The following is a 21944-nucleotide window of genomic DNA, read 5'->3' on the forward strand; positions in this document are numbered from 1 at the left end:
TATATGGAGAAATCGACCTAGGAGACGACAGCGGCCACTGTGGGTGCGGGCGTGCGTCGAGTCCGAAAATCGGAGACCAAATCAATGAATACCCACTGCATAATATGTCTCGAGAACGAGGAGTACACAGCACGCAGGTTTCCTCGTCAGCTCTCCACTGAGCGCAAATTAACGATTCGTCGACGCGGAAGGCAACTGCCCGATGAGTTTATTTTGACCGATCTCCGCGAGCCAGTCGGATAATTTGCCACACGCTCCGCTTTCTCGCTGGGAAAGTCACCACCACGCTTCCACTGCATCATCCGACAGATAGTCTTCGGACAGTTAAATCCAATGCCCCTGAACGCCGGATGCAAATTCTGAGTGCAGACGACCAATTCGATATGTGCCATCTGGGGCTCCGCAGAACAGACAGACACATTCTGCAACACCCAGAGGAGGAGGAAGCCCGCGAATGGGGGCAGATGAAGCACCCACATTCTCTCCACGGATGCTGGGCTTTCCGTGGATCATACGAACGCCCACGTTTTGGCGAGCTGTGATGTCTAGAAGTGGTGGCTGACCGCGGTGGAAGGGCGTCGTTGCGCGCACCCACGCCGGAGAGAAGTGAATTCTCTCACAACACCATGTTCTAGAAATTCGCTTCCTCGCTGATACATTGAGAATTGCGCGGCGGACGAGAAACTCTATCGTTTCAGTAGGCAGCTAACTTTCGAGAACCCGCACGGCGGGCACAGCCAGTGTAGGATAAGCAGAAGAGACTCTGCTGCGCGTATAGCGAGGAATGCAACTGAGATACCCCATGACATTCGCGAAATAGGTATGTCCATCTGCCTCCATATTTACAGCTATACGAAACGCCTCCGTGTGAGTAGCTTCCGTTCAAAACGTAGAGCGATTATTCACTCCAGTCAGTCAAATCGGAACGCAGAAAAAGAGGAACAAAGGAAACCAAGGGTTTACCACGGCATGAGACGCAGAGATACGTCACAGTCGGAGAGCCGGTCACTTTTTCTTCGGCGCACACTACCTCGGTGCTAGGAAACGCACACAAAAAAGGAAGTCTCAAGCCGGCCTGCTGAAACGAAGAACACGCAGTCAGTTACCGGGAAAATCACTCCCCCAGTCTACTAGAGGTTGTCAAACAGGACGTCGAAGCTGCCCCAGAACTCCGCCTACTGAAACAAAGAGGATCCACGTCGTATGTCCTGTCGTATTCGTCACCAAAAAACTGGTTACGGTAGGCTTCCATTTCTCTGCATACTGACTGCAGCGGCCCTCCTATGTATGCGATTCGGCAAGGTGACCAGCAGTGTGTAAACTGCACCACATAGTCACAATGCCCTCCCTGTTTCGTCTTGATTCAGATGGCGCTAGAAGCTAGAGAGAGGCGAAGAAACCTCTTGGTGTGCTGCAGAGCAGATGACAGAATAACGAAAAAACCCGAAGAGGCACACGCTGTGCAAAAAGCTTGTATAAAAGTACGATAGCAAGAAAGCAAGAATGAAAAGATACCGTGGAGCAGCGTGGCGCCGCACGGCCTCCTCTGGAAAAAGACGAATCAGATAAACATAAAAAAGAGAAACAGTGAGAACGCTGTTCTCCTCCTTCACTCTGTCGCCTTTCCGTCATATTGTGCACGACGAAAGACTGCATTGAAGGAACCCGGTGAGGTAGAAGCGGCTGGTGTAATGAACATACCCCTAAGTGCGCCGCCAGCCCGCGACTCCCCCGCGACCGCAGGAAACGCCAGTTCTTCCTTGCTTCCTTTATTCCCCCTTTCTCCGCATTCCTTTGCTGCCTGACACCCGCCACACTTTTCACTCTCCCCCCGGATCCTTTTTCTGGCCCTCGTTCACCGTCACTTCCCCGCGGAATCGACTGCTATCTGTCTTCGAGTTTACTGGCCCGCTGTCGCAGGCTGCGCATTCTGCTGGAAGGAGATATTGTAGGAGCCTGTGTCTGGGTTTTGCTCGACTTTGAAGTTGTCGAGAGAGAGACCGACTTTCCCGAGTACGAAATTCCCGAAGTCCTTCAGTTTCCCAAGCATCTCTTCCTTCTCCTTCTCGAACTGTTCCTCGCTCTTCTTCTTCACTCGCGCCTGATCTCCGCGATACCGCGGTCTGCAAAACACCGGCGAGCAGAGCGCGGCACACTACGCCGATATGGTGTTCAAAATCACACAAGCGCATGCGCCAGCAATGCAATGAAAAAACAAAGCAGAATCCGGTCGATGCAAGCCTGCGCACGCCAGACGCATTGACTCGCGTGAATACGGAAAACGCAAGGTAGTCGAGACAGATGAACCCGGCCTTTCGAGAGTCGCTGGCGCCAGGCTTAATGCTCATCTCTACTCAACCGCGCAAGCCGGACACCCATAAAAGCATGACCTGGAAGACATACACTGCCCCTAGACCCCACAGCTACGCATGCGTGTAGATTCGTATACATCTATGTGTCTGCGTACATGACTAAATAAAAAACCAACACAGATATACACGGACACACAGATATACACGGACACGTATCGCACGAGGTGCACGCACATTGGCTTTCAGCACATGCGCGAAACGAAGACAGGGACATCGGAAAAGTGTGGACGCGAAGAATTCAAATCGAGTCGTTTACTCGAGGGACGGATCGAGCTCGAGGGCTTTGTTGATGTCTGCGACAGCGTCGTGCCACTTTGTCAAAGCCTCATGCGCTGTGAACCGACGCAAATACGCCTGCAAGAGAAGACAGAACGACAGAGGAGTGGGGTATGGAGAACTCCGCAGGGATGTTTGTGAAGCAGATGGCGCAAAACACCTCCCGGGTGCTCCCAGTCTATACGCCGAGCCGCGCCGAGCAAAATAGACAGTCGGTCACTCGCTCGTGCGCCAGGGCTGAGAGCCCAGGATCAGTCACAACAACTGGATTTTGTGAAGCGACGCTGAACACGCCTCAAAGCTTCCAGCTGGCGGCACGTCTCGAGTTCGAAGGTCATACGACGCTTCCCTTTCGAAGTCATCGAGCAAAGAGCCAGTCTTACCTTTGCGTACGAAGGGTGGCACTGGATTGCCTCCGTGCAATCCCCGATGACGGCTTCATAGCATTTTCCGTGGAGATGACACGCCGCCCTGAGCAGAGAAAAAAGAGCGCAAGCCGACAAACGGAATATAAGGAGACCAGGGACGAAAATAAGACGATCTCAGCGCTCGCCCCAGCGCAGCGCGAAGAGCGCGCTGGCTGTGTCCCGCACCTGGAAGGCGCATGCCAGAATGAAAAATACCTGTTTGAGAGAAGAACGGCCCTTAACTCGTTGAACTCCTTGGCCTTGGCCTCGCGCTCGCGCTCCTTTTCTTCCTTGAAGAGGATGAATTCACGCTCAGTCAAAAGGTGCTCTTCTTCCTCTTCTGCGTCACCTCGCTTTTTAGCTTCGCCGTCTTGCTTCTCGTCATCTTGCTTCTTCTCACCCTCATCACGGCCCATATCTTCTCCCTTATCTTTCGGTTCGCCGTCTTTTGCCTTTGCCGCTTCACTCTCTTCGGCGGCCGCGGGCACCGCCTCTGCGTCAGCGTCCCTCGGCGCCCTGTCCTCTTCCGCCGTCTCTCGCGCATCCTCGAAGAGTTCTTTTCCAGCGTCGGTTTTCTCGCCGTTCGCGCGCTGCCCTCGGCTGCGCGAGCGCTCGTACCGGACATTCTCAGCTGCCTCTAGCTCGTCTTCTTTCGCCTGCATAATCGCATCGAACTCATCCAGCCAGTCGTCTTCCTCGTCATCAAGTCTGTCTAGGGCCTCCGTGTACACGTCAAGAGCTTCGGGGTATTTGCCTTCGCGGAATTTGCGATTGCCCAGTTCCTTGAGTTCCGCCGCCGTTTTGCCCTCCATACTTTCTTCTTCCTTCTCTTCTTGAAATTCCTCAACTCGCGGGGAGTCGGGCTTCTCTTCTTCCGGAACGACCTCTCCTAGATCTTCAACTTTCGGCTGGGAGTCCTCGTCCTCTTCTTCCCTCTCGTCGTCGCCCTCTTCTCCATCCCACGTGTCAGGCGCAGCCTCTGCCTTCTCTGGTTCATCCTCTTCTACTTTCACTGTTCCCACGGCTTGGACGTCATCCTCGTGCGCGATTTTCGCTGCCTCCCCTCTGTCCTCCTCGCCGTTCGCCTGGGTTTGTTGCGCTTCGTCGTCCTTGCCCCCTTCGACAGACGCCGAAGAAGCGGAGTTCCCTGCCTCTTCTGCGACCCCTCGAATCTTGTCAGCGAGCGCCTCGCCTCTCACATACTCGGACGCTAGATCGCTTCTCTCCCTTGGAAACTCGACACGACTTTCTTCTTCCTTCGGTCGCTCCATTGGAAAAGGAGATGGCGCATCCTCTTCGGCGACCCTAGCCTCGACGACTGCCTGTTGCTCTTCCGGCTTCGCATGTACCTGAGCCGCAGCTGCAGCCGCGCCCCTCTCCTCTTTGTCTGTATCAGCCTGCTGGACGTCGGGATGGTGTGTGAGAGGCTCTGCATCCAGAGGCGACGCTTCTGCATGCATCGGCATCGGAGACGACGATGCAGCCTTGTCTTCGCGAGCGTCCTGTGCGGAGGGACTCGGCTCCGGTCCACGCTCCTCCTGCGTTTCCCCGCTTCCCCCTGGCTGCGCTTCAGAAGCTTCTGTTGCCTCACTGCTGGCCTCTACTGCCTGACCCGCGGAACCACAAACTGGAGAACTCGAAGACGGGTCGGACTGCCACAAATCAGACGACAAGGTAGCAGCGGCAGGCGGAGCAGAGGAGGGAACTGAAGCAGAAGCTGGTGAACCCGAAGCAGACGGAGGAGGCACCGTGCCTGTCGGGTAGTCGTATTTGAAAGATCCCCTCACGCGGCGGTCTTGGTCGCGCAGAAAAGCTTCTTCCGCCGGGGTGAGACGGGCAATCTCTTCATCCTGGAGAAGAGACATGGCAGGCCCCTCCCGCGGAGATAACGGAAGGGGCGACAAAGCCGGAGACGGAAAAACGTCGCTCTTGTGTCTCTGCTCGCGGGTCGCTTCGCCCTGGAGGCAATCTGTCGCGCTCGCAGACACGTCCTGCGCTCCTTCCCAACCAGTTTGACGGTCGCTGTCTGAGGATGGGTGCCGGGGAGAAGACGGAGAAGGCGCGGCCCCCTGGGTAGTGGGCGCCGCGGACAGAGTCCGTGCACTTCGAACCTTATCCTCCCCTTCTGCCACTCTCTTATTTTCGCTCTCGTCTCTCTCATCCTTGCTCTGCCCGTTGTTTTTCACGTTGCAGGAGAGCTCGTCAGGCGACGAAGAAGCGGAGGCCACCACCCGCACGCCGCCGGCGACCGCCGCGTCGAGCTCTTCTTCATGCGGCGGAACAAGGCCACAAATCTTCTTTTCTGTGTCACCTTTTCCTTCACTTAGCTCCGATCCTCCCTGGGATTCAACCTTTGCATCCGATCCGCACGCCGCCGAGTCACCGCGACCCCCGGTCACCTCGCCGTGCGCGGAATGCGAAGTCTTTGTTTCTCCGTTGTTAACCGGGGAAAGGAAGGGGCGAACAGTCGTTATGAAGACGCCGTGAGCTTGACGCTTGAAAAGCCACCCGAGGAAGACCGCGAGGGCGAGGGAAAAAATGAGAAGGAAGATAAAAATCATCGTTGCAAGCGGCCACCACCTCTGCCTTCTCTGTGAGGAGGGAGCGCGAGACAGAGACGGTGTTATCTGGAAACAGGGAACACAAAAAACGACAGCGCACACAACGAAAAGCCAAAGAAAAGAGAACTACCTCGTTATTCTACAAGAGGCGACGAAAAAAAAGAGAACTGAATGCGCCTGTGATGGCACACAGTGTTCGAGGTGAAAAGGCATGCAAAGGAGGGCCTCCGGAAAAGAAGCTCTTCGCTACTTGGTGTTTTCAGGACCATGGAGACGTCTTGCGAGGCATATTAAAAGTGGCACATCAAAAGGCAACGGAAATACTTCGAGGGCACGGAATCATATCAGCGGGAAAGATCTCCATCAACCGTCCACTGACGATCGAATCATCTGAGGTCGCCTCTAAGTGTCTTCGTGGCGAGAAAACAGTCGCGGGCAGCGAAAGGGGGGGAGGGGGGGGGGGCGCGTCAGCTGGATGCCTCGCTATGCCGCAACTTCATGACGTACAAGAGAAAGCTCCGCATGCCTCCTTTTCTGTTGCTAGCTCTCCTTTAGAATGTTAGGTTCGCGCAGCACAGCTTGATAACTTCAGTGACTAGAGCATCCTGATGCCTCAGTAGTGGTGCTCTGTACGGCGGATGATTGCCGTTGCACTTTGCCCATTCTCAGGAAACAGGCGGCTCAAGGCGAGATGCCATACCAAACGGTTGAACGTTTCCAGCTAGCGTAGAACATAGTTTCATCGGCTCCGTGCAAGTAAACGGAGCACGATCCTCCGTTTCAACAGCGAAGGGCAGAAGCACAGGCGAGCTTTCAGCGTGCCCGTTCGAGTGCCGCCGTCCCCCCTCCCTACCACCACTTTCGTTTTGAGGGCGAGGTGCCAAATGCAAGCGTTCAGCCGAGCATGGCACTGATACAGGCCACTGCCTGCCCATGCTTTCCTGGCCTCTGGGCCTGCCTGACGCGTCCGTCTGCGTGAAGGAGTCGCGCAGCAGTGACCTTTCCGTTTTCCTATCTCTACCGAAAGTCTGGGTTGTTCCTGCCTTTGAGGTTGAGGTCGGGGAACATTTCGAACAATTTTCTTAATAGCATGCTATTGTGTGGGGGAAGAGTGACCACTACTGGCACAGAGTCAGATGAGCGGCAGGCGTCCTGCACTGATGCGGCAACCTGGCATGTACAGGTACGCCCCGTGCTCGTGCAGCGTGTGGACGCGGTGCTTAGTTGTCGTTCTTCAAAAGACCTCACAGTCAACAACTGGTCAGTCAGTCGGGCTTGCTGGCGTTTTGATCGTGTTTGTGTTCGTGGCTGTTCCTTATTACGTTAAAGGACGGCGACTGGCATATTGGGTGTGCAGTGACTACCCCAAGCAAGTTTCGTTGGACGGTGGAAGCATTCGCTCCTCCGTGTTAGATCGTGGCTGTTTAGTAGGATGTCTGCCTCTGTTCTTGGAGGCTGGCAACTTGCAATGTGGTTTGCGCTTGTAGGCGGTGGATCGCGCATATGTCAATAAGCGACACCTGCTCTTTATTTTTAGGGAGAGGTCTCTTTGCATTGCTGAAGGTGTTGCATGCCCACATTAGCGTACGGTGGCTATAGACAAAACAAAATCAGCACGTGTAGCCCTCGTGCGTGAGGCTTGGTCGATGGTTTCATGCTCGCCCGCGCTCCCCCCTACCTTTGTCCTTTGGGTCGCTGTCAAGGACTCAGGTCAGGCAGTGATAAAGTCCTGTCGTGCTTAAAGGGGCCGGTTCAAACCATACATCTGGCGAACAGCTGGACCCTTACAGCAGTAAGCGACATTGACGGCCAGGGTCCCTGTGCAGATGCAGCCATATTAAAGCTGCCCGTGATCCAACAGTAGCCTGCCTGTGTCAACAACAGCCAGGCTGTTTCCTTGTTGACTACAGACTGAGCGTCTCCAGCTCCTGGGCTCAGCTACCATTCAGACTGTGCAGCGCTACACACTTTCCGTTGCGATCCCTAGCGAAACGTCACTCCATAGCGGGGCACGCGTCTAGACTGCCACAGCTAGTCCACCCCGTGTCAACAAAATGTTTGCGAACGAGCACACCGGCGCGCACTAGTTATTGCCTAGAACGTTGCTGACCCTATACGGCTGAGCGGCACCCACGCCTCGCGGCTGCTCGGTCTCGCTCGCGTTGCCAATGACGGCGCTGACCAAGCCGCCGAGCAGTTTTCGGCGGTGTGCCGCAGAAGCATAGCCGGTCTGAACGTTGGTCTTCCAAATCATAGTTTACACAGCCATATTTTATCTCTTTGCTTTAAGCTTTCAGGAATTTCGATTGAAATCATTTGGAAATTGGTCATGCCATCGTGAGGGTCTGATTTAAGGCACTGCCCAGTCCGTCTCAAAAGCAGTGGCTGATGGCCTCCTGTGCCATTTTCTGGCTTGGCATAAGTGTATAGCTTCCAGGAGCGGCAGGGGTGCACAAGAAACACACGCCGTCTGCCTTGCGTGATGTGTTTCTGTGATCGACCTCGCCTACGTGGGGAAAGGTCGGCTGGCAAGAAGGCAGATATAGAGGATTTTAGGTGGATTGACGCAGCACGAACGACTGCTGTGTTTCAGTATATGGGTGATTGCTGCAAAGCGTATCATTCATACGTTTCTCGTCTCGACTAAGCACAGGCAAACGCCGCTCTCGTTTTGGCTGACAATGCCTTGATGGGGGTCTGAGCTGCCATTCCTGGCGGCGCGAGCTCGTTGTGTCGCTACAACTTTTTCCCCGCCAGGTATTATTGTAGCATTTAATGGTGTGGGCGTCTCGTCGCCCTTGAGTTCGTCCAACCTCCAGCGGGTGCCTATCATTTTCGCAGGACTAGCTGAGCTGATTGCTCTGTCCGTGACTGGCACCGTGCCCCAGTAACGGAGTGTACATTCCTTCGGTGTGCCGGAAGCTAGCTCTGAGGCGTTCGCGGCTGCAGAAATTCTTCCTGACGCCTTCGTCGAGAGTTTGCTTATAACCAAGATATTTCGGACGGGTACCTGACCAGCACGTGTCACAGGATATCTCTTGAGTGAGCCCGTGAGTTCAGGTCCGCGTCCTCGATTACAGGGTGCTTCAAGCGGTGGCTGTATTCTGTGGTAAAGCGTGTGCTTGGTGAACGAGTACAGTGATTGACAGGTGCGCCGTCTTGTGTCTGGAATTGGGTAAAGACTGAAACCGTTCGGTCCCATTCAAGAGCAAACGCAGCACACGGTGGTGGCCAGCTGCCTCGAGGAGAGAATGCGCTTTCCGAGAAGTGCAACGTATACAGAACCTGGTCTAAATGTGATAATAAATCGGATGATCAAAATAACCATCTTTCTTGGCGTCTACCCTGAAATGGATCTCGACGATAAATTTCGTCTGACACTGCTTCGGTTGTAGATGCTCCTGTTGCGACGGATGGTTGCGTCGTAATACACAAATGCTCGGGAGACCTTTCTGTCACGTGGGATCATGAGGAAGTCACTGGCATTATTTTTGCTGGTTATATCCGTAGATATACAGCAGGAGGGAGAATATAGAGCGCGCAATTCGGCGGAGTTCACACATGAAGACATATGCGATGCTTCGGTGCTGATGCATTGGGCCGTCTGCGTATCTCGAAGGGATTCCGAAACTAACCGGAATCGCGCGCCGATGCCGAAACATACAGCGTTTTTCACGGATACAACAGACACTATGGTTGTTCTGTTTTTTGCGTGTATCATGCGATGTAACAGGCATGGCGGCGGAACAGTCGGACGGTTGCCAATTGCAGGAACCGTTGGGCGCCACGGCCATACGCGCCCATGCAATTGCAAGTCTCTCGTCTTCGCCTATTGCTTCCCACTTATTTGAGGTGGGCAAGTACTCGGCAGGCCCCCCTCCTGGTTTGAGAACTCCTCTACTGCCCTCGACGTCTGAATCCGTGTCATCAGAGATCGTCCCCGAGTACCGCACACTGGCGACGACGCCAGCATCGGGGCGTCAGGCCTCGTATAAGGAGAATCAGGAGATGCAAGAGTTCGAGGAGGCTGTGCAGCAACTCGGCACCCCCAAATCAACTGGCGTACAGCCCACGGATGAGCAGGTACGAAGCGTTCCAAATGCAGCGATGCGTGACAGACGCGAGCGCGGGTCCTGTGCAGGGCACCGAGATTTCGGCGGAATTCCTAGCAATACTGAGCAGAGTGCAATCACTGGCGCTGGGCAGATACTGGAGGAGAATCGAAGGCAGGGAAAAAAGCCAGCTGAGGAGGAGAAGCAAAATAATTGCATCGACCATGAAAACGCCTCTCTCGTGGGAGCGCTTTGCAATCATCCTTCTACGTACTGGTCCTTCACGCCGGCCACAGGTGTTCGTGCCATGGCTCCACGACAAACGTTATGCCATGACGGGGCTTTAGAGGCTCACAACACCAGCAGCGATATAGAGAGCATCTCATCACCGAATGTAGCTAAGCCGCTCTCGACTGATCTGCGAGAAGCTATGAAAGGAACTAAGGCGCTGATACCGCACCCGCCTCGAGTGCAGCCGGTGCCGCTCTCGTCGTCGTCAGGAGACACCGGCGTGGTACCTGCATCCGCCTATAGGAAAGCCGAGAGACTGTTCCAAAGAGTAGCGGGATCAGCAGAGACATCCGGATCTGGCGCAGAGGCGGACAGCGGAATTACTGACCAGGTGGATGAGGCCGTCCTCCCAGTGCCGTCTTCGAATTCTTCAGCTCCTGCGGCAGCGCAGGCACAGCTGCTATATGCGGCTGCTTCTGCCTTAACGGGGACTTTCTCACTACCCGCCTCCATTCACAACAACACCACTGGAAATTACCTACGCATACCCTCAGTGACTCCCGCAGAGGTGATGTCGTCGGCCGGAGCGACTGCCAGCGATGCAAGTGACCATGCCAGATCTTGTTCAGCACAGGACGCCCTTCTCAGGCTTCTCTCGACGCCGATTTCATCAACGCCCGATTCGTTTCAGACACAACCCTGCGTGGCACCTGAAGCAACAGACGATCGTGGCTCTGGTGTTGCTCCTGTTGGCCTTGACAGTCCCGTCCCGCATGACAGCGTCCCTACCCGCGAATCTCAGGAGGCCCTTCCAGACCTTTCCTCGGTGAGCGAGGCGCTCTACTCGCTTCTTGCAGAGACTATAGACAGTCAAAACTTTGAGACGCAGGGGGAAGAAAGAGAAGAAAGGAATGTAGAGACAGGCGAGGGGATGGCCACGAGAGGAGAGCTCGAATCAGCGGGCCTGCGTGATACAATAGCTTTCACGGGCGCCTGTGAACAAGGTCGCACCGTTACAAGTGCTGAGGGGCAAGTGAGCCTATCAGCGGTAGAGAAGCTCCTCCTCGAGCTCCCATGCAATCCTGCGAGTTGTCCCACATGCCTTGGGGCTGTGGCAGCACGGGAGCCTGTGGTTGACAGTATAGTCAACAAGCTGGCTGACCTGCACAGCCACCTTTCGATAATGATGGATCTGCTTCTGCGCCAGCACCTGAGCCAGCGAGTGATGGCCTCTTGGCTTCGTGACCTGCAACGCCAGCATCAGAAGCTGCGCGAAGAAACAGGCGGTCTTCGCCAACCGAGGGAAGTGGTTCACAGTAGCACACCGCCGCCGGATGACACGCCTATGAGACATGAACTGGGGGACTTGACAAACAAGATGTTGCCGCACCACAGACAGTTCGTCCAGGTAAGCCTTTGCGCCTTTGTTTTTCCTGCCAGCCTGTCACAAGGTTGCTCTGACCGGAGTGTAGAACAGAACGGTTACGTTGCCACGTTATTTGCTGACAATTACTTGTGCGATCAGGGTCTTCCTGAATTGAGGAGTCCGCATCACCGCAGACTCCCCACGGTGGATGGTCAGGAACGAGTTGATGTGCTTCACAGCAGCTCGGAAGCACGAAGAGATGAACGCACGGGAGCGAGATTCTCTTTCATTTCGGGGCAAAGACAGGGAGCAGGGGCTTGCAAATCCAGTACTGCATCACTAATCCGGCCTGCAAACCAGTTTGCCGGTTCTTCTGTTGTGGGGTCAGGGACCCCATGCGGCATTCCTCGGGAACGCGTGAGTGTACGATCGACTGCCAGATATAGGCTCATATGCCACTAGCCATCGTGTCAAAAGTTTCTGACAGATAGGGTTGTCGTCAGCCCCTGGGCTAAAGCAGTTCCTGACATCACTCACGTGGCTGATAGCATCTTGTCTATTTCAGTCAAGGCATATCTTGGGTGCAGAGTGAGATAGACATTCTCCTGCGTGTGTGGCTGATGTTCATCGGACCATACAGGAAATCAAAAACCCTGATACCGATCGCTATGATGGCGACGGAGAGACAGGAAGGGCAGAAGGCGAGTCGCAGAAGCTTCTAGACGACCCGTCAAACGAACCGTGCCGGCCCCAACTACATGGCGTAGCAAACACCCAACAAACGGGGAATCCGACTGCAGAACCTTCGAATGGTAGGACATGATAAGCGCTGAGGTATCTACACGCATTAGCCATGGCAGCCCTCACTTCTTTTACGGCTTCCCTCGATGCTGTTCGTTCGCTCCGTGCCCCGATGTTGCTAGTAGCTCCTGTCATCTGCCGGTTTCGATCATTCTCTCTTCTCGACGGCTTCTTCCTTCGCTGTCGTGCATAAGACATCGTGCCCCGTGTGCTTGCTCCCCAGAATTGGGCGTACAAAGGTTTTCCCGTATTCATCCGTTTTCTCTGCTGAACTCAGAAGGATGGGGGCAAGGCCATACAGGATTTGCCGCCCCCGGAGAATTCGGGTTCTCGACTTCTGTTTACTCCCGCGGCAGCAACGTTCGCCACGCGGAAGATCCGTTTCCACACTGGTAAGCAGATGCGCTGCTTACGACAATACTTCACTTTTTGCTCGATATAATGCAAAGACGTAGGAGGAAGACTCAGATGTCCCGCACCGCAGCGGTCTCATAGTTACTCTCTGGCAGCTGTTGTCACGTGACACGACTCATGCTCCATTCTTGGTATTTTGGTGACGAACTAGCATGTCGAACCGCTAGTGGCTTTCCGTCCGCACCTGCGGGGTGCTCTTCTGTTCTTGCGTCTTCTCTCGACAGCTTAATGATCCAGCTGATTCAGCCGCTGCCGACCGGCATCAAGCTGGAAATGAAGGCGCACAGACCTTCGTCAACACCCGCGGATGGAGCTGGTGATAGTACGAAACAGGGGGCGCCTCGAGAGTATGCCTTGCGTGTGTCTTTAACGCGGCATGACACGAAGTATATTTCTTTTCATTCTCTACGAGGAATCCTCCCGGCGTACAACGAGGCCGTTCGGCTTCGCAACAAGTTCGCTGCACTACCATTTCTTCTCCCGACAATGACCCTGAAGGTATGCGCAAGAAGCGCTAGGAATGGATAGAGGGAGACGCAAATGTTACGCGGCTCACCAGAGTAGACTTGAAGATGGTCCCGCAGGGCCGTTGACGCAGTCATTTTCAGTGAGTCCCCGTTGGAGGTTGTACAGCCCTAACTGCGCTGGCGTCAAATGCTCGACCCGTGCAGTGCTCTGCAAGCTCACTCCTTTGTTGCGTCAGATAGAGGCGGCTCGTTTCGTTTTTGTTTTATGTTGCATAGGAATTGGAGAAACGAAAAAGCTTATTGGAGGAGGGGGCCCTTCTTCCGGGTCATGGACCGAGGGAAGCCTTCATGACCGTACAGCAGCGTATGACGTACTACAGACAAGTGGCTAGGAGCCAGCCATCCAACTCCAGGGGCTTGGACCAGGTATCAGCGGCAGGACCATACATCGAAATCGAAGACAAACAAGACAGTAGCGGTACACGCGCGCGTCGCAGGCTGTCTGGTGATGCGCACTCTGAAGTTGAGCCTATGCAGTCCAGCGATACCGTGCCAATTACCGGCACAGACCAGGAGCCGGATCTTGAGACGCCTGGTGGATCGCAGTCTTCACCTAGACGGCCTATCGTTGGTAGTGTACGTAAACCGGTGACTCGTGGAACGTCAGCACTCTCAGAGAACAGCAGCGTGCCACGAAACAGACACCGGGTAAGCTCGGGAGATGCTGCATCAAAGATCTTAGGCGGTGACGCGGGACTCGTGGGTGGAAAAAATCTGCAGGCTTGGAAGACAATGCCGTCAGCTGCTGGGGCGGCACCTACCCTCGGGAATCGAACGCAGACGACATCAGAATCGATCTTTGGATCTCGAAGGAATCTGACGGAGATTCGCCCTGTGGCCAGCCTCAGAGGGCTCGCAGAGATCGCTGCGCGCGCGTCATCAACCGGTACGAATACACGAGCCCGACCGGCAATAGTAAGAGGTTGCTCAGCTACCCAGTACCAGACGTATGCCGGCGACGAGAATCCGACCAACACACCAGCGTCTCCAACGCGCCTTGCAAAGACCAATGTGGGAAACGCCGAAGCCATGCACATGCGATTGATCGGTCGAAGGTGTCGGGAGGGAGATGCAGCTCCAACCATGATTTCCAGAAAGCGCAAAGCCGATGTGTCCTGCGAAGAACTGTATGATAAACTAACAAAGGATTTCAACCCGTACGCTCCTGGGCTGCGAGGCGCTCTACCTCCTGGGGAACACAAGTCGAAGGCAACCATTCTACTCAGCGAGCAAACTGCCCGCGAGAACAAGGAGTGCACGACAAACGAGGACTCTGTCTCTAGCGAGCTGAGGATTGTGTCGCGAACTGAAAAACCGTCCACAGAAGGCCCGGTCGAGGAGTCCTCGGTGCGGCGGCCAGACAGCAACAGATATGTCCGCTCCGGTTCGGAGGGTGTGGGAGTGTCGTCACTGCTGAGTACCGCTTGCAGCAGCATGGAGATAATAGACGAATCAGAAGGGAAGATCACGTCGGAGAGCTTTCGTGCTATGTATCGTCAAGGAGCTGAACCTGGAAGAGAAACGGGGTCGTCTCTATAGGATTGCAGAGAGGGTGACGAAAACACGGGCAGTGAGTAATCAGGCAGAGAAAGGCGGTAAATGAAGGCGGGAACAAGGACTCGAGGAAATGCGCATGATGCTAGAAATACCCGTGTAAATGATAGTTCGCTATTAAGAAGTCACACACGCTGTCACATGAGATCCTTCTCAGTATCTTTTCTTGTAGTCTTCTGAACTCCCGAACAGTACTAGCGGTCGGGGGCTAAATTCTGGGCTGGATTCACGGGCGGGTGATCCAGCAGGTAGCCACATACGCGTACACGTTTGTGCTTCCCTGCAAGAGAATGAAGAGGGGTGGCGATGATATAAGTAGTGTCGTGGCCTCCGTGTTGCTAGTCGTTATCGTGTTAGGATGCGCACGTTATGAGCAACCGAAGGCGTTCTAATGTGTACGTGGCAACCGCCTGGACTTAAGAGTGTCAGTCCGTTGACACACAACGTTGAGTTGTGCCAACGCGGTTAACAGTGACGCCTACCAAACGTGGAGGGTACTTGCTTGCTCGAATGCCAAGCACGCTTAATGGCGCGTTGCCCGTCACACACCCCCGCCCGCTTGCCGGCAGAGCAAGCTGCTGATGCTGCTGGTACTTTAACCACCTAATCTTAGCACACACTTTGAGGACCGTCTCAATTAGTTTCCAAACTGAAGACGTCGGGAGCTGGCATTCACCCGTATCTGATCTTGAAACGACAAACGATAACATAGTATTACCTTGTATTACCTGTAGATCTAGTAGTCTTCTCTGTCTGCGACACGGCTGCATGACGGCGATACTGAGTTCAACACACGTTGTGTAAGAAGTGCCGGAAGCGGCCGCCTGAGCACGATAATTCTGCTACTTCAGGTAGAGTGGCCTGCGGCGATGAAGGAACGGAGGCACGTGCCTGGCGTTGCTCTTTGGTTCTGAATTCCACACCTTCGAAAATGTTGCTTCAGCGCGAGATGGGTCTTGAGTCTCGCCGAATATATACACACATAATACCGTACTATCAGGCATTCTTGACGTATATGGTGAATACGCTACATCAACGACTCCCTTCGTTGCATTAGCGACGCGCTGCACAGCCCTTGATGTATGCAGTGAATACACCGCCCACGTCTCCCGTCGCCGCATCACCGACCGTAGCGCAATGCATAAAAAAGGATATCTGCATATACAAGCTTTCTTTGCAGTACTCTTCGTTTTGCAGAGGCAGGAGCTCCTTGTAGTGTAACGAAAGCTCACTGGTTGCTCTGCAAAAACAGATGCCTCTAGTGGAGACCATCGTGGAGAAAGACAAAGAGCCACATAAAAGAGCCCACCTTCCGCAGCCCCTCTTAATTCTCTGTAAAGAACACCTCAGAGGCTAAATCAAAAATGTTTGTAGAAACACTTTTCCTTTGCCTTCCCGCTGGCCCCGGATCACATATATGCCCTGTAGCAGGAGGAACCGGCACCACTGCCCCCGAGAGAACACACAAATCAACCAATTCACCACTAGCTTGACTGCAGAAGCACGAAGGCACGGTTGCTCACAGAAAAGCCGCGATGGTTCACGAAGGCCGAACCATGAGCGCAGAAGTTTTTTGATCGAACCCTGATTTCGTTTTCGCATGTTCCAGCTTCGATCCCGCTTTGAGAACGTACGATGCGGACACCGTCGCGGCAGTGGAGAGGCCAGACGCTCTCCTGGAGGCCTTGGAGAGCTTGGGTGCCGTAGCTCCTCCCGCAAGGGAAGGCTCTACAGTCTTCCGTCGAAGTTGTGCAAGTTGCTCCAGTTGACGTTCCGCTACGGTCGGCTTCGCTGAGGGAGCAAGAACAGAACACGCAGAAGGACCGGCTAAAAGAAAACACTGACCACAGCAGCTAACTCGAATCCAGAAACCAGCGCATCGGTTTAGAGCAGCACGTCGCATACGCGCCCGCGAGCTCCCACCATGTCGCCGTTTATTCACCGGGAAAACCGAGGTTCAAGCGCAGTCGCTCAGCGGCGCACTTACGGAGTCCACGTTGTGTTTCATGTCCCGTGTCCTTGCTCCACTCCGGTAGCAAGCAATAGCACACAGCGCTATTGCTTGCGGAAAACTCTCCACCGCGACCGGCACGTGGGCCTATCTAGCGAACTAAAATCATCTGCAAATCGCTCCGTCATCTCTTATCATTCTCCTCCTCTCAGTACCCTAGTAATGTATTTGCTGGCGCCGAATTGGGGCCCGTGTTGCAGTTCCTGCCAACATGCTTATTCTGCCGTTCGTTTCCGTCTTAAACGGTCAAGCGTGCGCTCTTTTGCTTCACGGTTCACACTTGAATGCATACCGACATGTCCGTGGCTGCGTGCTCGTACGCGCGGACAGGACGCCGCGTTCGCTTACCTCCCAAAGCCTTGTCGAGCTGTGCAGTGAGATCCCCCTTTGTTTTTTTCTCTTTTTTGTCGGGGGGCGCTGCGTCGGCATTATATTGGCTGGCACCGATCGCATCTGACTGTTTCTGGGCCTCTTCAAGACGCGCCTGTTTTGCCCTTTCCAGCACTTCCACGAGCCGCCGCGTATCGTGTTCGAGTCTAGACTGCGTTAACCTACCACAAGCGAACAATTCCGACACAAGGGGGAGGGCAGAGCGTATGGATCTGGTTCAGGAACTAAAAGAGGCCGCAGAAAAGAAGGGCTCACAGGGACGTCGAATACAGCGCCGTGAGCATGAACACGGAACGACAGATTACAACAGCAACAGGCTCGCTAACACGCAAGCCAGGGCGCATGCCAATCACGTGCGGCACGCCACCGTCAAATTTTTAGCACTATATAACCGGCGCACAGACACCTGAAGCAGCGAAAGCCACTACCGCCACGGAAAGGCGCTGCACGAGAGACGATGCATCACAGCAACTTCTGGTAATCCATCACAGGAAAACCAAAACTCTTCAACACAGCGGCAGCATACGATTCGCTCCTCGCCTCCTGTCCGATACGACACAAAGCTCGAGAAGCTCCCTTTTGGGTCTGTTGGTCGAGCGAACCAACACACACGTGTCTCCCTTGTATTTTGAAGTTGTGCTTAAGTTCCCGATACTTTCAAGCGATCTGTCTCTCCCCCCGTTCGGACAGAGAGAAGTCTCTTGTAACTGCGTACAGACAGCGACCAAGAGCCCTACGTGCGCACGAAGTCTCAAACGGGCGTACCGAGCTGACACAAGCGCGCTTCGCGCGAAGCCGTCGGGAATCCGAACAAGCGCATCGAGCCCCTGTAACTGTTCCATGGCCTGGACACAACACACTTCACTAGAATGCCGCCAGACTGAGGAGTCTGAACAAACCAAAAGCTCGAAGGACGCCGTACACTCGCCAGACGATAGACACCTTCGACTTCACTTTGCCGGCGTCATCCCCCGCCTAAGGTGCAAGACATTCAGCACGAAAAACTTTAACCGCGCACCTTAACCCCAGCGAGAATGGAGCGGCGTGGCGCTACACACATACGTTTCTGCAAACAAACACTCCGCCGCATGCGAGCCTATATCGTGGGCTCCGAACTAGGCCATGAAACCGCCTCTCCACAAGTTATCGCGGTGTTTCCACGTGACCAGCATGTGCACGCTCTGCCTCACAGCCAGCACAGCAGCTTTTTTCACCGTGAGAACCTAACACACTCACCTTCTTGATTAGCTCTACGGGGTCGTCACTGTGGAAGACAGCGCCGGTGCTGCAGGTCACAGAAGCAGACAAACGCGGCGAACGCGAGAAAGAACGGCTTACGCCGATGATAGTTGCCAATCGAATACGATCCAACTGTCACAACGAGGACTGTAACACCGCGTCGGCGCCAAATCAAGGCGAAAGGGGCAAACGGAAAGAGAGGAGGCGATTATGGCTTCGAAGCACAAAATATCGAGAGCCAGACCAATGACAACGAAGCCGGAAGATAGGAAACGAGGCTGGCACAAGGATCAGCAACCGCTATCCTCCAAGTGTCAGGGACTTAAAACAGGCCGCGGGGCTCCGCGTCCACAGAACCGCAGATGCGCAATACATAACCGATGGAATGACATGAGTGACGACTATCGGCATGCTTCGCGGCTGCAGATTAAAGGTGCGGCACCCGAAACACGCATCCTTTTCAAAGATTTCTTCCACTCTGTCGAGAAGCAGCAAGCCTATCTCCGAAAGGCAAAAGCACGCGGTCGCAAGAAAGTAAAAGTCACGAGGAAAACGTGAGACGATTCTTTTTTGGCAGAGCTGCAACCCAGACGTACCCATCGCCTGCGAAGGATACAGTCCGCATGGGCACTTCTTCATATAGGCTGACATTGAGCTTGTCTGTTCGTCGCGCCTCGCCTGGATAGATCGAAGACGACGTGTCTCCTTCATCCCTACAGGGTTTGTCTCTCTTTGACATCGCTCGTTCAGGACTTCCATCCGCCGTGTCTCGTCGCCTTTCCTTCGAGGCGCCCCTGTCTTCTTCACCGTCTCGCTCTCCTCTCTGTGGAGGGGCGTTGTCGCGATCTCCGCCATCCCTTGTTCGAGGGTGATGCGACGAACCCCGATCTTCTCCATCCAGTTGTCTGCGAGCGTCGAACTCGTTCGCTTCTAGAAGTTGCACACGCTTCGTCGCCTTTTCGCTGTGCTCCGCCTTCTCGCGCTCCCCTGACGCATCTTCATCATCTTTGCGTCGTCTCTCTCTACCCTGCGAGCGCTCGCTTCGACCGGTGGAACTCCGCCTGGCATGCTTCTCCTCCGGCCTCAGACTGCGACTGTGCCTCCGTACGCTCCGCCTTCTCCTGTCGTCCGCGCTGTCGTGAGAAACGCCCTCGGTAGACCCTGCAGAGCCGACGCTACTGCGCCGACTGCTGCGTTTGCTCATTTTGCGGGACACGCCCTCGAAATCCGCACTCAGCTTCGTGCCGCTCAGACGCCGCCGCCGATCCGCTCCGTACTGCAGACGAAGCCAAGGCACCGGGAGAACGCGGGCGAAGCACATGTGCGAGGCGGCGAACGGAGACCCAGGAAGACGAGACACGTGGGGACACGCCAGAAGCGCGAAACGCGGCGGGAACAGACATTGACAACGACAGAGCTTCTGCGAGCACACGAGAAGAGGTGGAAGCACTACAAGTCCAAGAGAGTTCCTGTTCAAGGGCATCGTCCAAACAGGACCGAGCTGCCAGCCACACGCAAAAGGCAAGACCGTCAGTCAGGGGCGATTATGTTGCAGAACAGGAGAGAACAAGATGCCCCTGCTACCCTGTTCACATGCAGATTCCTTCCTACGCAGAAAAAGATGAAGAGGATCTGGTGCTCGCCAGGTTCCACGGTATGAGACTGAGCGACACAGAGGGCGCACAACAGTACGCGAAAACACCACGCCGCCGGGAAACACGCGATGTACCGGCACTGCGGTACAGAAACAATTTCGCCGACCAAATACACACACAAGATCACACCGGTATCCGCCAGTCCGCACTTCCACGTAGACGGGAGCTACCAGCGCATAATCAATGAAGGGGGACCAAACAACCTAGAAACTTACTCGCCTCCTGTCCCTGTCGCCGTCGTCGCTATCGAGATCTCCGCCCTCCCGGTGCCTGGATAAGCACAGGATGACAAACAAAGACAAGAGTGTAGCGTAAACCGTTAACCCTATGAGCCGATCCTCGACCCCAAGCTTCCCCACAAAAAAGAAACACACACACACACACGCTGCTGCATGAGTTGTCGTATGCACCCACCGCATCAGCGGCACAGCGGTGCCAGCAGCAAGACGCTTACATGGTGATCGCATCGCCGTGGATCTCCTTTGTGTCTTGGAGTTGTGCGTACTTTGCAAAGTCAGCTTTAAGCTGCGTGACGAGTCCCTTCTCCTTGAGAGCCATCACAGAGCCTCTCTGCGAGCTGCGACCTTTGGCCGAGCCGCCGATGCCAGCGGTTTCCGCAGTGGCGGCTGCGAGCAGCGCGCGCACCTGGTCTTCTACCTTCCGAGCCTCGGCGTCTTCTGCTTCCGCGCTGGCTGTCCGGTCGGAGGACGCCGCCCGCTCACTCTCCCAGCCGGTGACTTGGCTAGATCCCGCGCGAGCCGCCGCCGAGGACCTGCGCTTGACTGGCTGTCTCGAGACTTCCTCAGGGGGCAACGCGGCTTTGTCTGGCTCACTTCCCGCAGCGGCAGCCGTCTCGCCTGTCTCCGCCTCCGCCTTTTCCTTCAACTCCTCGGCAGGACCCCCTTCCGCGGTTTCCTCCCCCTCATCGACAAGTGAAGGCACCTCCGGCGCCTTCGGTGCGTCGGCCTCTGCGGCTGACTCACTTGCACGGGACTTCTGCCGGCGCGGCGGACCGGCGCCACGCTTCGACACGAGTGCCTGGCTCTGCTCCATCGTGCCTGCAGCGCGGCTAGAGCGGGAGCCCTTGTCAGCCGAAGATGAACGCCCCTCCGGCAGGGTAGAGTGAAAAAACGGAAGCGCGTGCGCTGGGAACAATGCACAAGGCGAGACCAACGAACAAAAGACGAAAGACAGAACAGAGAGACAGGTGAGACGACCGCGACGGCGAGCGGGGGAAGCGGACCGGCGCCGTCCAGGATTTTTCAGGTTTGGCGGAACATCGAGGACCAGAAAGCGCAGAAGAATGTGGAAAACGAGTCTGCCACGCGGCTGACGAGGTGAGGCATAGTACTAGGGAGGACGAGGACGCCAAGCGAGCGTCTAAGAACCAGAGAAGACTGAGACGGTGGAAGAGAGGCGTGTTCAAAGAAAACGGCGACAGTCGAAAAACATACAAGGGGTCGTGGCAACAGTTGTCACGACGACAACACTGAACGGCTGAGACAAGTTGGTCAGCAGCTCCAGGAGTCGCGCGACGAGACCTGCCGCGACAGGACGAAGCCGCAGCGGACTTCGCCCCCCTCCGCGGGAGTCCTCCGCCCTCGGAAAAAGAAGGAAGCGGCGGACTAAAGACGAATCCCCCTCTTCAGGATCCAGGGATGGGGCTGGGTACCGTAAACGATCAGAATAGAAGAAAGGAGAGCGCAGTGTTGGATGCTCTACTCGGCGCCGATGAACGGCTTCCTGCCCTGCTAGCTTGCGAGCCACACAGGATACACGGCCATGTGACTCGTTGCAGACTCGTCGCTTGAAAGAGCCTTCTAGATGCGTACTGCAGCTGCCTTCAGCCACCAAACCAGAGAGAGGCGCCTTTGGAAGCTCGCCTGCCGGCCTTCGTCCGAAGCAATCGAAACGCTGAACTGCCTCACTGGCCGTGGCGCGTGGCAGACCGTGCCGCGGGGGCAGAGAGAGGCTGGGAATTTATCTAGGCCACTTGGCCTGAACACTTGAGCAGTTGCACAGAAACAGTGAGGGGAATGAAGGACGCGCGCCCTCTGTGAATCAATGCTCAGTTCTTTTGCCGGTAAG

The 21944-nt window shown here is 55.1% G+C and overlaps 3 protein-coding genes across 3 annotated transcripts; 1 reads left to right on the forward strand and 2 right to left on the reverse strand.

Moving 5' to 3' along the window:
• Positions 1–1900: 1900 nt before the first annotated feature.
• Positions 1901–5616, reverse strand: BESB_006040 (tetratricopeptide repeat-containing protein; the record flags this gene model as incomplete). The annotated part of the gene is made up of 4 exons (XM_029359359.1): positions 1901–2123; positions 2629–2726; positions 3032–3119; positions 3272–5616. The coding sequence occupies 4 exons, from the start codon at positions 5614–5616 to the stop codon at positions 1901–1903; spliced, it is 2754 nt and encodes a 917-aa protein (XP_029222272.1).
• Positions 5617–9351: 3735 nt separating this feature from the next.
• BESB_006050 (uncharacterized protein) lies at positions 9352–14546 on the forward strand (the record flags this gene model as incomplete). Its single annotated transcript, XM_029359360.1, has 6 exons — positions 9352–11307; positions 11425–11682; positions 11906–12077; positions 12344–12458; positions 12705–12978; positions 13224–14546. 6 exons carry the CDS (start codon positions 9352–9354, stop codon positions 14544–14546), a joined length of 4098 nt encoding a protein of 1365 aa, XP_029222273.1.
• Positions 14547–16101: 1555 nt separating this feature from the next.
• On the reverse strand, positions 16102–20909 carry BESB_006060 (uncharacterized protein; the record flags this gene model as incomplete). Its single annotated transcript, XM_029359361.1, has 7 exons — positions 16102–16352; positions 16921–17123; positions 17728–17807; positions 18199–18247; positions 18798–19477; positions 20072–20126; positions 20311–20909. The coding sequence occupies 7 exons, from the start codon at positions 20907–20909 to the stop codon at positions 16102–16104; spliced, it is 1917 nt and encodes a 638-aa protein (XP_029222274.1).
• Positions 20910–21944: the final 1035 nt, after the last annotated feature.

The sequence above is a fragment of the Besnoitia besnoiti genome, chromosome I (genome assembly GCF_002563875.1).
Source record: "Besnoitia besnoiti strain Bb-Ger1 chromosome I, whole genome shotgun sequence".
NCBI classification, from domain to species: Eukaryota; Apicomplexa; class Conoidasida; order Eucoccidiorida; family Sarcocystidae; genus Besnoitia; species Besnoitia besnoiti.